Raw genomic sequence first — 14,989 nt, forward strand, 5'->3', positions numbered from 1 at the left:
TGACGGCGGCGACGTAGGCGAAGGCGCCGGCGAGGGCGGCGGCGGCAAGTGCGGCGCCGGCTAGGGCGGCGGCGTCGAGGGCGGCGGCGAGGGCTGCGGCGGCGAGGGCGGCGGCGACGAGGGCGGCGGCGGCGCCGTCGGCGGCGGCGAGGGCGGCGGCGTCGAGGGCGCCGGTGAAGGCTGGGGGCGAGGGCGGCGGCGTCGAGGGCGGCGGTGAAGGCGGGGGCGAGGGCGGCGGCGGCGAGGGCGGCGGCGGCGAGGGCGGCGGCGGCGAGGGCGGCGGTGAAGGCGGCGGCGAGGGCGGCGGCGGCGAGGGCGGCGGTGAAGGCGGGGGCGAGGGCGGCGGCGGTGAGGGCGGCGGTGAAGGCGGGGGCGAGGGCGGAGGCGGTGAGGGCGGAGGGGATGGTGGCGGTGACGGTGGCGGCGGGCTCGGCGGTGGGCTCGGCGGCGGTGAAGGCGGCGGAGACGGCGGCGGCGGGCTCGGCGGGGGTGAAGGCGGCGGCGGCGAGGGCGGCGGCGGGCTCGGAGGCGGCGGAGAGGGCGGTGGTGGAGACGGCGGCGGCGAGGGTGGCGGTGGGGCTGGAGGCGGCGGACTTGGGGCTTTGTCGGGCGGGTACGGCGGTGGCGAGGGCGGCGGCGGCGAGGGCGGTGACGAGGGCGGTGGCGAGGGTGGCGGCGGCGACGGCGGTTGCGACGGCGGGGACGGGGGCGACGGCGGAGGCGGCGACGGCGGAGGCGGAGACGGGGGTGGCAAGGGTGGCGGCGACGGAGGCGGCGGCGACGGGGGCGGCGGCGAGGGCGGCGGCGGGCTCGGCGGTGGAGGTGAGGGAGGGGGCGGACTTGGCGGGAGAAGCATGAAGAAAGTAAGACAGCTCCTCAGCTCGATCGTAGGGCACTGCGCCAGGCAGCTGTACTCGAAGAAGATGTCGATGCTGTCGCCCGGCCCTAACTGGATCGGGAAGTCTACCCGGATTATCGCCACTTCAAAACTGGTTTTGGTGACGTTGTACGCGGCGGGGCCGCCAGTGAAAAAATCGACGGCTTTCCCCAAAGCCGGATCCGCAGATGCGGTGGTCTCCTTGGCAGAGAATGTGACGGTGCCGAGAGGCCCACTTGACTCCTGGCGGTAAGACACGCTGAAGTAGAAGGTGTCTGACTCAAAAATCGGAGTGATGGCGTACCTAGAAGACAGAGGGAGGCGCGGAGAGAGGGGTGGGGGAGGGGGAGGGAGCAGCGTGTGTGTGCGTGTTTGGGGGGGGGGGGGGAGTGGGCACCACGGCACGGCGCCGTTGTCCTTGGTGATGTTCTTCACGTCAGGGCACTCTGTTACATTTTGTTTGTGAAGTGGGACACGAGGCGGTGGCGGCGGCGACGGCGGCGGCGGCGGCGCTTTTGGCGGCGGCGGCGACGGCGGCAGCGGCGGCGACATCGGCGGCAGCGGGTGCGACGGCGGCAGCGACGGCGGTGACGACGGCGGTGGTGGCGGCGGCGGTGGCGGCGAGGGCGGCAGCGCGGGCGGTGCGGGTGGTGGCGGTGACGGCGGCGGCGGTGACGGCGGCGACGGCGGCGACGGCGGCGGCGACGGCGGCGGCGGCGACGGCGGCTGCAACGGCGGCGGCGACGGCGGCGACGGCGGCGGCGACGACGGCGGCGGCGACGAGGGTGGTGGCGGTGACGGCGGTGGCGGTGACGGCGGTGACGGCGGCGACGGCGGCGACGGCGGCGGCGACGGCGGCGACGATGGCGGCGGCGGCAAAGGCGGCGGTGACGGAGGCGGCGGCGACGGCGGCATCGAGGGTGGCGGTGAAGGCGGCGAAGGCGGCCGCAACGGCGGCGCGGGTGGTGGGCTTGGAGCGAAACCAGGCGGGTACGGTGGTGGCGACGGCGGCGAAAACGGCGGCGGCGGCGAGGGCGGCGGCGATGGTGGCGGCGGGGACGGAGGAGGCGGGCTTGGAGGCGGCGGGGACGGCGGCGGCGGACTCGGTGGCGGCGGCGAGGGCGGCGGCGGTGAGGGTGGCGGCGGCGAGGGTGGAGGCGGAGAAGGCGGAGGCGGAGAGGGCGGCGGCGAGGGGGGTGGCGGCGAAGGTGGTGGCGGAGAGGGAGGAGGCGGCGGGACAGCGGCGCTAGGGACGATGAGTGCTGCGGAGAGAAGATAGATGCGCACCATTGCCCTTGGTTTCCAATTGGGGAAAAGGGGGTATGGCCTCGGATATATTGCCTGACCAGCCGCCGGAGAGACCAACCCTCCGAGACCTCGCTGCAGACTCCACTGGGGTGCGAGTTAATGCGCGGTTGGGGGGGCCTGAAAAGGGGAGCTCCCTCTCTCCCCACCCCGAGGACCTCTGCCACACAACCAAAAAAGAATAAAGAGGTCAAAAGGAAAAGAGCCACTTCTCGTCGAAGCACGCTCGCCAGAGATCAGATCTATCTCTCACATCATCAGCACTCACTGCACTGAATGCCCTGAATTTTTCTTCTTCTTAGCCAAACGCACCCAATGAACACACCAGTGAGGGAGGGCGAGACGATCGAGGGGTCCCGTACCATGCGGAATCGACCCTATCAAGTGCTCAAGTGCTCAAGACAGAAAGAACACCCCACAGAAAGAAAGAAAGAAAGAATTTACAACGCAAGCCTCTCGCACACGCACGATTCACACGACAGACAAGGCGCAGGCGACGGCTTCCTTAGAACCTCGCGCTTCCTTGGGCCCCCCTAGCAGCAGACCGCACCCCCTCTACTCGGAGCTAGTGGACACGACACCAGCTAGTGATACGAGAATACGCACCGCCCCGACGCAGTACCGTACTACGCGACGATAACACGAGAATACAAGAATACGCAGCTGCGAGACGCCCCAGGCGGCGAGTAGTCGTCGTTGAACCTCCGGCATGTAGTTGCCCGTGGTTAGCGCCCGTCCGCCCTCTGCCGTCCGTCGCTTCGTGTGAATTAGAGCTCTAGCGATGGCCAGCCTTTCTGCCGGCTGAGGGGAGCGCAGTTGTGTGTGTGTGTGTGTCCCTGTCCCTGTCCCTGTTCCTGTCGAAATCGCACACAGGAGACTACTCGAGTGGTCGGTTTTCCTCCTTTTCATGTGCTTATCAGAGTAGCCCGAGGACGGGGGGGGGGGCGGGCCTCGCCCGGGGCTCACCGGCGCCCGGCCGTCCCCGCCCCCTCCCTCACCTGCCCCACCCCGGGGCCTCACTCGCGATGCGCTGTCCCGGGGGGGTGACCCAGCCAGGGCGCAGGGGCACCACGGGCGGGCCACAGCCCACGCGCACGCGGCCCCGTACCTACGCCTACCGGCTACCGCGCGCCCCCGGCCAACCAGCGCCACGCCTAAAAGATTAAGAATTCTACCCCCTGAAAGGCGCGCTCCGCACGAAAGTGAAAGCTGAATGGGCGGGTCGGGTGCCGCCGGGGTGGGGGGGGTGGGGGCACCCGGGGCGCCTCACTCTGAGGAGCTCCGCCCCGCCCCTGCCCCTCACTGCCCCGGGGGTGGGGCCTCACCCGCAGCCGGCGCGTCCCGGGGTGGGGTCTCGGGGTGAGTCCCGGGTGAGGCCCGCCCCCAGACCCGTCCTCGGGCTGTGATAAGCACATATCAAGCGATGGCCAGCCTTTCTGCCGGCTCCTGGTGGTTCAACCATAGCTGCAGCGCCGATGCCGACTGGAGCGAATCGGTGGAGCTCTCGTCGGCGGACACGGGAGTCGTGTACGGTCTCGCGATCGCCTCGGCGTCCGTCTCGCTCTGCGGGTCGCTCTTCGTCCTCTTCACCTTCCACTCCATCTATGGCTGCTGCGGACGGCGGCGGAGTCAAGCTGGCCGGGCGCCGAACGCGACTCTCATACTCTACTGGATGTCGGTCTCCGACGTCGGCCTCGATCTCTTTGTGATTGTCGACTCGGCGGTGATCAACCACTACGACCGCGCGCCGTCTGCGGCGACCGGCGCGTGCGGCGGCCTCTGCGCGTTTCTCGGCGGCGCCAACCAGTTCTTCTCGCTCGCGGTCGTGCTGTGGACGGGCGCCCTCGCGGCCAACATGGTTGTGACGGTTTTGCGGCGGCCAGCGCCTGGCGCGCCGAACGCTGCGGCGGAGAAGCTGGTCCGCTCAAGCCATCTGGTGGCGTGGGGCACGTCCGGTACCACGGTGCTGCTGCTGTGGGCCGCGGGCGGGCTCGGCTCTGCTGGGCTCGCCGGCTGCGCGGCACGGAGAGGCGTGGAGGGCGAGCAGTGTGCTCAGCGCGCCTCGTTGCGGTGTAGGCTCGTCTGCTGGATCTCGGATGCGTGGCTCTTTGCGCGCTTCTTCCTCTTTTACCTTCCGCTGCTGATGGCGCGCGCCCCCTCCGGGGTTCTGTCCCCTCTTTCCCCCGCACCTCCTCGGCCTTGCACCTCCATCGACCCCCTCCCCTCCCCCCCCAGCCCCATCCCCCTCACTCAGTCCCCTCACCCCCGCCCCTCGACCCCCGCCCCTCGACCCCCGGCCCGTCACCCCGACGCAGGTGCTCGGCTTCACCGCTTGGACCTACTCGCGCGTCCGCACAGACCTCAAGCTCCTCCTCGCTTCCGCCCAGCCAGCCGCGGGCGGCGGCGGCGGCGGCGGCGGCGGCAGCAGCAGCAGCAGCGAGGTGCTTCTAGCGCTCAGTGTGCGCTTCGCGCGGTACGTGGCGGTCTTTGCGCTGGTCTGGACCTTCCCCATCTTACTCCGCGCGTGGAGCGCCTTCGCTCGGCCGCCCGCGTGGCTGTCTGCCTGCGCCGCCGTCTTCTCGCCGCTGCAAGGCCTCGGCAACGCGCTGATATACGGCTTCACTCCGAGCGTGCGCGAGCACTACCGGAACGGATGCCTCGGCGGCGCCGCCCGCCGCACCTCCCTCGCACGCCTCGCCTCCTCCACCTCGTCGCGCGCCCGCACGCCGCGCGGGCAGCATGGCGGCGGCGTCTCGATGGCGCCCGCCTTCCGCGCGTCGAGCACCGGCTCGAGCGGGGAGGGCGGAGGGGAGTGCCGTGTCACGCAGGGCGCCTTGTAGCCTGAGCCATGGCGGCGAGCGCCGTGTAGGAGCCCCGTGGGAGAGGCGCTGTCGTGCGGGGCGGCTCGTTCACTGTGGCGGCGGCACGGGCAGCCCCCAGGTGCGCGCTGCCGTCGCCCCCCCGCTCACACTCTCTCTCCCGTGAGAGCCGTGTCTAGGGTGCTTTCGTGTATCGTAAGAGAGTGGGCATGGCCGGGGGCATTTTTCAGAGACAGAGTGGTACATGTACAGTATGGCCGACGCGATCGGCGATTCTCCAGAGGCAGCAGGACGCAGGCGGGGAGATCGGGGAGAGTCAGCGAGCCCACGCGGCGTCGCGCTGTACATGGAGACAGGCGACGGTGCGAGACGCATCGAGAGGCAGGCTCGGCCCATGTCCGAAGCATCCGGCGACGCGACGCGAAGTGGCACGAGGTGTGCGCGCCGCGTCTGTCGCCGCGGCCTCACGCGGCGGCGGTGCGGGCGAGCGCGACGAGGGAGGGGGCGTGATCTCCGTTTGGCGCGTACTCCGCGAGGTAGGCGCAGTCGTGCAGCGAGAGGGCGGCTCCCGGCGCGGCGAGGGAGGCGGAGGCGACGGCGTAGTCGAGGCGGAGGCCGCGGTTGAGCAGCTGGTTGCCGGAGCGGGTCGACCAGTACGAGAAGGCTCCGCTCGCGTCGGGCCACAGCTGGCGGAAGCAGTCGACGAACGGCCCCGAGGCGAGCAGCGCTCCGAAGGCGGCCCGCTCGCGCGGCGTGCAGCCCGCCGACTTTGGGACGTGCTTGGCGGTGACGTTCCAGATGTCGGCGTCGAGGTGCGCGACGTTGAGGTCTCCGAAGAGGACGACCGGCTTGCCGCTCGCCTGCAGCGTCTGCAGGTAGGAGCGCATGGCCGGCTCCCAAGTGTCGATGCGGTAGTCGAGCCGCTTGAGGTCCTGCCCCGCGTTTGGGACGTAGGCCGCCACCGCGTGGCAGTCCGGGAACTCGATCGAGACGGTGCGCCCCTCGTTGATCGACTCGACGGCGTCGAGCGAGACGCTCGAGACCTCGACGCCGCTCCGGACGAGGCACACGACGCCCGAGTAGCCGTTCTTGGCGGTGCAGACCGCCCAGTGCGCCGTGTAGCCCGGCAGCAGCCCGAGCAGCGCCGCCTCGGCCGCGGCGACATTCTTCTGCTGCAGCTTATGCTCGGAGATGGCGAGCACGTCCGGCTTCTCCGCCTCGACGAGCGCGGAGAGCAACGCCTTGCGCTCGTCAGCATTCTTGCCGTTGAGCAGGCCGTTCAGGCCGCCCACGTTCCAGTGCACCAGCACGAGGCCACTCTCCGCGCGCGGCTTGCGCGGTGTCGGGGTGCGCTCGATCATGTCCGCCTTGCCGGCCGCAATCGCCTTGGCAGAGGTCGTAATCTTGGAGGCGTTGGCGGCGATGGCACTCGCCGCCGCAGCCGTTTTTTTGGCCGCGGGGGCTTCCTCTTGCTGGTCAGCCTTCTTCTTCGGAGGCATGGTGGCTACGGCAGGCGGGAGAGTGCAGGAGACAGCTGGGCGGCGCCTGGCGGGAGAGGGGAAAAAGAATACAGGGGTGCAGATTTCTTTTTTGCGGCTGGACTATGCGGGACTGGAGGGGGGGCTGGGCGGGAGTGAGGAAAGCGAGGAAAAGAAATTCACGCAAAAGAAAAGGCGCAGCGGGCGTGGGTGCGGCGCCCTCTTGCCTTGTTGGGTACGCTGTGGCGGCGACGCAAACACAGCGGCTGGTTCGAGATGCGTCTGATGGCCCTGCTGCCGCTCTTCGGCCTCGCCCGCGCCTCGATCGTCGAGGAGGTGGCCAGTAAGCCGGCGGCCGAGCTCCGCAAGCGACTGGCCACTGCTTCGGCAGAGGAGCTGATGGCAAAGAGCAGCTCGGGCCAGACGGTGGCGCACGTGCTGGTTGCCTCGCTCTATTCGGGCAAGGCGGGTGACATCTCCCGCCTTGAGCCGTGGTCCCACCCGGGCACCGAGACGCGCTACCGCCACGCCATCACCAACCGGCTTGCGCAGCCGATGCTGCCGATGCTCGCCGCCGTGCTCAAGACGCAGCCAGCGCTCGCGCGCGCCGCCGACGCGCACGGCGTCACCCCGCTGCACCTGGCCGCGCTGCTCGGCGTGCAGGGCGCCGCTCGGCTGCTGCTCGACGCCGGCGCCTCTCCGCTCGCCGCGACAGACGTGGGCATCAGCGCGCTACGCGAGGCGATGCTGATGGGGCAGGTGGAGATCCTGGCGATGATGATGCGCGCGCTGCCGGAGGAGGAGAGGGAGAGGCGGTCGAGGGAGGCGGCGAGGTACGCCTCGCTCCCCGGCTCGCCCCTTCTCCCCTCCGCCCTCAAGGAGGCTGGACTGCCGTCGCTGCCGCGCGCTCGCCCTCGCGTCGACCCGCCTCCGAGAGGGGCACAGGAAGGCGCGAGCTGCGGGGAGGGGGGAGGGTGGGACGCGCTGCGCTACCTGCCGGAGGATGTCCGCTCTCGCTGCGAGATCGACCAGCGGGACGGCTCGACTTTGTCCGAGGAGGAGTACTTTCGAGAGTACTTTTCGCAGGCGCGGCCGGTGCTGCTGCGCGATGCAATCCCGCTCAAGCAGCGGTGTGGGCTGGCAAAGGGACGGGGGCCGATGAAGGCGGCGGAGACGCGCAAGCGGCGGTGCGGTCGCACCGCGTACCCCTCGCTCACAGGGCAGCAGTTCTGCGGCTCTTTCTCGTACCTCGATCTCAACGACCACCCGGCGTGCAGCGACGAGAGCCGCACGCTGCCTGTCTGCGTCTCAAAGCCAAACAACGCGGGCGGCGAAGGCAAGATCAACGGGTCTTCCTCGGTCTGGTCCAAGCTGCCCGTCAACTTTCGGTATGGCCCGGAGCACGCCCCTCTCGCGCTGCTGCGGCGCAGCTGGGAGGCGGCGGGCTCGCGGCAGCTCTTTGCGGGCGGCAACGGGTCTGGCGCCGCGCTGCACTTTCACAACGCGGCGTACAACGCGCTCTTCTTCGGGGTGAAGCACTGGCTCATCACGCCGCCGCGGTGGGCGGGCATCTCCGGCACCGCCTCGACCTACTGGCGCGACGTGCACGCGCCGAGAGACATGCCCGCCGGCTTGCCCGTGCGCTGCTCGCAGGGCCCAGGCGGCAGAGTGCTCTCGTGCGTGCCGCATTAGCTGTTGATGATTCACAGCCCGTTCTGAATTGTGCAGGCGACATGATGCTGGTGCCGGCGCACTGGGGGCACGCCACCATCAACGAGGCCTTCTCGATCGGAGTGGGTGACCTCTATTGCGACCGGCGGCTGAGCATCTACCTGCAGGACGGCCGGTGCGCGTCGCCGGTCAAGACCCTCAGAGGGATGGCGCCCACGCAGCGGCTGCGCGGCTACTTCGTGATGAGCGGCGGCGCGCCGGCGAGAGGGAAGGGGCGGGGCGACGCGCGCGGCCGAGGGGCGCTGCCCGGCCGAGGAGGTCCCGGGCGCGCGCTTGGTCGAGCGCGCTCAAAGCGACGCCGGAGCTCCTGAAGGCAATGGATGTATTGCCGTGGGGCTCCTGCCCGTGTCCGGGCGTGGAGATGTGAGGGTTGCCCCCCCCCCTGCCCCACCACTTTGTGTGTGGGCGGAGAAATTTGCCTGGAAGCTGGCGCATCCCTTGCGTTGGAGGAAGACCCTAAGCCTTTTAATGAGACGCGGAGGGAACGACTTGCTCCCCTTTTCACCCATCTCCAAGTAGAGGTGTCCGTTTTATTTATTTATTTATTATGCCTTTAAATACCTTAACCACCCTAGTAGTTGGGCTTGGATAGTGTCGCTGTGTGTGGTTTCGTCGAAAGGCGCTGACGGCCCGGCGCGTACCGGATCGCTTCAATGCTGTCTTAAATATAAGGGGTTCGACCTGTGAGCACTGCCTGCGCTCGGCACCGGGCACCGCCTGGTATACAAAATGCGCCTCCCGGCAGACCCTCACAGAGATCACAGATCACAGCTCCCCCCCCGCCGGGGCCCCCCGTCTTCCTCGAACCCCACTCCCCTCCCGGCGGTATACGCTGGTTGCAGCGCTGAGCACTCGCACGGCCTTAGGGGACCCCCCTAGGGTTCTGAGGGCCGGAAATTTTTAAGACCTTTTAAGAAACGAGGAGGTTTGGGGGCTTAACTTGCCATTTAAGAGATTGCAGGCACGGGGGATCCCTCTTTTAAGACCGTTTAAGAAAGTCGGCCTCGCCGGCATGCGTCGCTGGGTTCCGCGCCGTTTTCTCCAATACTGCCGTTATTAGGCACAAACCCGCCTCTGAAGACACATCTGTAAGTCTGGTGCACTAGCAGGAGCCATACTCGCATAGGGGGCGCGTGCTAGCTGACTGTAGCCAGCTTCCCGGCCTCCGGCGTCTACCGGGAGCCTCCCGGACCATCGACCTCGGGAGCTCTCCCGCACCGTTTGAGCGTTTAAGACCGTTTAAGGAATCGGCGGCCCAGGCAGCCTTAAAATGGGCCTAGGCCCGTTTTAAGCCGTTTAAGCCGCAGGCGCCCCAGGGCCCACCCTCTTAAGCCTAGGGGTCCCCTAAGCGCACGGCCTCTCGAGGTCCCTCACTTTGTCAGCGCCGCACACGTGGCGGGGCACAGGTCCCGTATTTCTGGTCATAGTAGTCCATCGTCGCGAACGAACGGCGCGTTGCCAACCTACATTTCTTTCTCCAGTCCTGGAACTATTTTTCTTCGGCGCATCTGTTTTCTTTTCGATTACCAAAATTCTTTTTAGTGGTGTACCTGTGTTAGTGCCAGTGCGCGCCAGTCCCGTGCCCAGTGTTGTGCGAGGGAGTTTTGGAGCACTTTTCTCGTAAAATTCTTTTTCTCGCGATGTCCAAACCGCCGCGCCGCCCGGGGCCGCTCGCGCCGCCATGGCGACTGCCGCCACCGCCGCCCCCTCGCCGGACACGCCGCCGCCCACCCGCCTTCTCGACCTGCCCACGGAGCTCCTCGTGCGCGCCCTCTCTCGCTGCGACCCCGTCGACATCGCTCGCGTCGCGGCCGTCTCGCTGCTCTTTCACGCCTCGCTCGCGGAGGCCATCCGCTTGTGGGCGCAAGAGCGCGGCTTCGAGCTGCCGGCGCAGCCAGAGGATGAGGGCTGCGCCGTGCGGTGGCTGTGCTATTCGGCGCTGCTGTGCGAGGCCAACCCGCCGGCGAGGGCGGTGGCAAGCTCTCAGCACGGCCTCTTCATTGACGGCGAGGGGCGGCTCTCGTCGTGCGGCAATGCGCCGTTCTGGAACCCAGCCGTGCTCGGCCACGGCGCGGGCGTGACGCGGCTCAACACGCCGACCCGCCTCCCGTCAACGCTGGGCGGCGAGCGCGCCGTGAGCGTGTCGGCTGGCGTTGCGCACAGCTTCGCCATCACCACTGACGGCGCTGTCTGGAGCTGGGGCAATGGAGGCTTTGGCAAGCTGGGCCACGGCTCTGAGCTGACCGAGTGGCAGCCTAAGAAGATCGAGGGCTTGGCTGGCCAGCGCGTCGTCGCTATGTCTGCTGGGGCGGAGCATCACAGCCTCGCCCTCACCGCCGGCGGCGCCGTCTGGAGCTGGGGCTTTGGAACCTTTGGCATGCTGGGCCACGGCGACCAGCAGGACCAGTGGCTGCCCAAGGAGGTGGAGGCATTTGCTGGCCAGCGCGTCGTCACCGTGTCGGCTGGAGAGCAGCACAGCCTCGCAATCACCGCCAATGGCGCCGTCTGGAGCTGGGGCGATGGAGGCCAAGGCCGGTTGGGCCACGGCGACGAGCAGCGCCAGCTGCTGCCCAAGAAGGTCGAGGCCTTTGCTGGCCAGCGCGTCGTCGCTGTGTCGGCTGGAGAACACAGCCTCGCCATCACCCCCGACGGTGCCGTCTGGAGCTGGGGAGGTGGAGCAGGTGGCAAGTTGGGCCACGGCGACCTGCAGAACCAGCTGCTGCCGAAGAAGATCGAGGCCTTGGCTGGCCAGCGCGTCCTCGCTGTATCGGCTGGATACTTCCACAGCCTCGCCCTCACCGCCGACGGAGCCGTCTGGAGCTGGGGCGGTGGAGCCTTTGGCATGCTGGGCCACGGCGACGATCAGCACCAGCTGCTGCCCAAGAAGGTCGAGGCGCTGGCGGGGCGGCGTGTCGTCGCTGTGTCGACTGGAGTCAACCATAGCATCGCCACCACCGCTGACGACTCCGTCTTCACCTGGGGTAGGGGCGAGACTGGCTGCCTAGGCCACGGAGAGGACCTGTCGAACCAGCTGCTACCCAAGAAGATCGAGCTGTGGGCGCCGGGGCAGTGAGGTATCGGGGGCTCTGTACGCCGACCGGGCTTTATCGGCTCATCTGCCCTAGAGGAGCTTGTTGAAGCCAGCACGCGTGGTTGAAGGCGAGGTGTGTGAGCATGCGTCGGCAGAGCGCTACAGACTGAGGCAGCGAGTGAGTCCTGAGTGCTGCGTCGCGGGCGGAATGCTCCATCGCGCAGACCGCAGAGTGTCCAGTGCAGCATCGGCGAGTACGTCAGTAAGCGGTAGTAGTTTACCTGTCTCCTCCCTCATACCTCCCACACGGCAACATGGTCCACCCTCTACCCATGCCCATACTGCGAAATCGAGTCCATACACACACACAACTGCGCACGTTGAGCCCGGCGCTGGGCTCCCACGCGTGAAGCATGCAGGGGAAGCGTGTCGATCGAAGTCAAGAGCGACACGTAGCAACGCCTGCTCGTCGTGATCGCCGGCTGCTCTCTCCTAGCTCCGCGGCGCGGCTCGCCCGCGCCGCAACGCCTGCACACGAGGCGGCAGGGCGGGGCGGGGTGAGGTGCTCAGATGTGTGTTCCCTAAGGGGTGGTCCGGAGGGCGATCAGCTCGCAGAGCACAGCCGCCTCAGATATTCTCAAACTGTTGGGGTGTGATCCTCACGGCGGGTCAGAAAGAGCGCGGAGTGGTCCTCATAGGCTGTCGGCGGGAGGGGCTGCTGCAGGTGGGGAGTGGTGCTCGGCCATTGGGCGGGCAGACAGAAGGCCAGGGCAGCACTGGCAACTGCAACGCGCCTCATGTCGGAGAGCGACCGTGCCTCGTTCGCCGCTTATGAGGTAGAGTTTGTTGTAGAGATTACGTGATCGCTCTCTACGACCACGCTTGCGTGGATACGTGGCTGGCAGGCTGACTCGTGTGCGGGGTAACCCGCGCACGGTGAAGCTTCACGGGTTCGAGTCGCCAAACATTAACCCCTAAACGGCTACCGAAACGGGGTGCCCGGAAGGGCGATATCACGGCGGCCTAACCTGTGCCTCCGTGTGCTCGCCACATACCCCCTGCTGCCCGAGGGTCGTGTTAGCACTTTATTGGGTACATACAGAGGCGGTGGGAAGCCACCACGTTCCCTTCAAAATTTCCGCCACAGAGCTCCGGAGCGCGCTCTGCACGAGGGGGCGCGGTTTCGTCTTTCGATCCCAGAGACAGTCGTCGCACGTCGGCGCCCCAGTGAGGTCCGCCGTCATAGCTGTAGCACGCTACTAGACACACTGCCTCCAAGTTGAGCGGTGGAAAATTGTGACCACCCCGAAGCCACGCACCGAAGCGCCGGCGTCCCCCTCTGGCAATCTGCCACCGACAGCAACACGCCTTTGATCACCGGCTGCTTGCGCTCCGCATACTCTCAAGAAGCTGTTGGTTGTGTGGCTGTGCTACTTCTATCAGCCTTTCCTCATGCACAATGTTGCCGTTGAGCTACGAGGCTGCAACCCGTCGTCATTTGAGTTTGCTGCTGCCAGCCACACACAGCGCGTCCCTGCTGCACGAATGGTTGGACAGGTGTGAAAACAACACCTCGTGGGGGCGGCACCGCAGGCGTCCATTGAGGGGTCCAGGTGATAGCCCTGGGCGGACAATCCATACGCCTAGTTGGACTTCAGATCGCCCGATCGCGTCCCGGTGAACTGATGTCGGATTTGTGACGCCGCTGCACCGCGCCGCGGCCAGGGGGCCTCCGGAGGCTGAGGATGGCCGTGGCGGACCTAGACGAGCTCTGGGAGGTAAAGTGTCAGTGTATATATTGTAGAGGCTGACCATGTGCACAAATATCTCTCACTCTAGCTAAGCCAGGGGAGGCTGTTCTGGGCGTCCACACGGCTTGCACCGGTGACCCTCGCGACAAAGCGAGCGCGTCCGGCAGAGCGACTGAAGAATCGAGGACAGAGTCAAAAATCCCGGTTGTTTTGTGCATGTTTTGAGATCGCGACCGAGCTCCGGCTCGCCACGCCCACGGCGTCGGAGGACGCCACCGTCGCCTACACTCCTCTGCGTCCCTACGTGCCTGTCTTTTTACCGGACCTTCTTTTTCTTTATTGGGACGGCCTGCAAATATTGAAATAAGCGTGGGTTGCTGAATGAATAAAAACAGCCCTCCGCACTCGTCAGCAGGACGGACGACCCCGGCTAGTCGCCGACCACACCCACAAAGAACCCTGCACAAAGATCGCAAGGGCGGGGACCTGTTCCTTTTTACCCACCTCACAGTAGAGAGCTGTGAGTTTATTTATTTATTTAGCAGGCCGGAAGTCTGCGAGGCTGCAACCACGGCGATTCCGATGAAGCGAACGTCGCGCCTGCTCGTCGCAGCCGTGGCCGTGCTGGGCGTGCTGCTCGCCACCGCCGGCTTCACGTCCGAGCCTGGGGCCGAGGCTGCGACCGCCGCTTTTATCCTCGACATTCTGCCACAGCTCATGGGCGGGCCGCCGAAAAACTCGTTCCCACGGCTGAGTCGATGTCCGCATTGCATGCGAGCGGAGGCCAGCGTCGGTTCGTCGGCGCAGCTCCGCCCCCTGCCCGCGGACATTGACGCGCATGATCCGGACTGGCAGCAGCGGCTGCAGGCCGTGATGCACTCGGAGCCGGCGGTCGTTCGCGGTCTCCAGTATGTCGAGTCCCGGCGCTTCGGCAACATGAGCGGGCTCAACGTGCCGCGACTGCGGGAGCTGTACCGCGGCCGGTCGGTCACAACCTTCACGCACATGACCCACGACACCTCCGCCGTCGACATGTCGTTCGACGACTTTGCCGACCGGATGAAGGATGAGGAGGAGATGCTCTATGCGCGGGCGATGCCAGACGTCACCGGAGCCTTCAACAACTTTGACCTAGACTGGGTAGCTGGCACGCTATGGGGCCGGCTCTGGTCGTGGAGGTTCACCCAGTTCACTGGCGGCAAGCCCCTCCAAGGCAGGATCGGGCTCGGCTTTGTCGGCAGCAAGCACGTGTGGACGCAGGCTCACTGCGATGTTGGCTCGAGCTCCTTCCTGATGCTGCACGGGCGGAAGCGGTGGGTCTTCTTCAGCCCGACGCAGACCCGATGGATGTACCCCTACGGCCAGTACCGCAACGTCGCGTACAATGCCGGCCTCGACGTGTTCGCTCCCAACCTTACCGAGGTGCCGCTCTTTGCGAACGTGCGTGGCTACGAGGTGGTGCTGCAGCCAGGTGTGCGGCGCCTCCACCCGCCAGCGGCCAGCGCCTCCCCCCGCCAGTGGCCAGCGCCTCCACTGCCAGCGGCCAGTGCGGCCACAGCGCACAACGTGCGCGGCGCGCGTCGTGTGCGCCGTAGACACCTGCTGCCCGGCCCCTGCCGCGGCTGCCGCGCTGCTCACTAGCGGGCCATGTGTCGCAGGCGACGTGCTCTTCTTCCCCTCCTTTTGGTGGCACGGCGTGCAGAACCTCGACGACGAGACGGTCGCCGTCGACCTCCCCTTAATCGACATTCTCGGCAGCTGGCGGCGCAACGCAATCTTCACTCTGACATCGCTCCTCAATCCGAATGTTATCGGGGACTCGATTGGCGCCCTATTGACAGGCGGCAGCCTGCGCGGCGTCTTCTTTGCAGGCTATCGCAAGGAGGGCCTGAAGGAGGGCGAGTGAGGTACCTGGGCGACGCGGTGGGAAAGGCAGGCTTCCCAGCGCCTCACCCGCATCATGCGCTCGGAACCACTGAGCACTTGTGCTCCTCTCT

General features: G+C 67.3%; 3 protein-coding genes across 3 annotated transcripts; 2 read left to right on the top strand and 1 right to left on the bottom strand.

Annotated features, from left to right (window-relative positions):
• Positions 1 to 5,465: 5,465 nt before the first annotated feature.
• Positions 5,466 to 6,500, bottom strand: EMIHUDRAFT_216212 (hypothetical protein; the record flags this gene model as incomplete). The annotated part of the gene is made up of 1 exon (XM_005762422.1): positions 5,466 to 6,500. One exon carries the CDS (start codon positions 6,498 to 6,500, stop codon positions 5,466 to 5,468), a length of 1,035 nt encoding a protein of 344 aa, XP_005762479.1.
• Positions 6,501 to 7,835: 1,335 nt separating this feature from the next.
• Positions 7,836 to 8,697, top strand: EMIHUDRAFT_437993 (hypothetical protein). The gene is given in 3 exon segments (XM_005762423.1): positions 7,836 to 7,994; positions 8,008 to 8,139; positions 8,208 to 8,697. 2 exon segments carry the CDS (start codon positions 8,100 to 8,102, stop codon positions 8,519 to 8,521), a joined length of 354 nt encoding a protein of 117 aa, XP_005762480.1. The 5' UTR covers positions 7,836 to 7,994; positions 8,008 to 8,099; the 3' UTR covers positions 8,522 to 8,697.
• Positions 8,698 to 13,574: 4,877 nt separating this feature from the next.
• EMIHUDRAFT_216215 (hypothetical protein) lies at positions 13,575 to 14,898 on the top strand (the record flags this gene model as incomplete). The annotated part of the gene is made up of 2 exons (XM_005762424.1): positions 13,575 to 14,463; positions 14,651 to 14,898. 2 exons carry the CDS (start codon positions 13,575 to 13,577, stop codon positions 14,896 to 14,898), a joined length of 1,137 nt encoding a protein of 378 aa, XP_005762481.1.
• Between the last annotated feature and the right edge of the window lie 91 nt (positions 14,899 to 14,989).

This window comes from Emiliania huxleyi (assembly GCF_000372725.1).
Source record: "Emiliania huxleyi CCMP1516 unplaced genomic scaffold EMIHUscaffold_68, whole genome shotgun sequence".
Lineage (NCBI taxonomy): Eukaryota > Haptophyta > Isochrysidales > Noelaerhabdaceae > Emiliania > Emiliania huxleyi.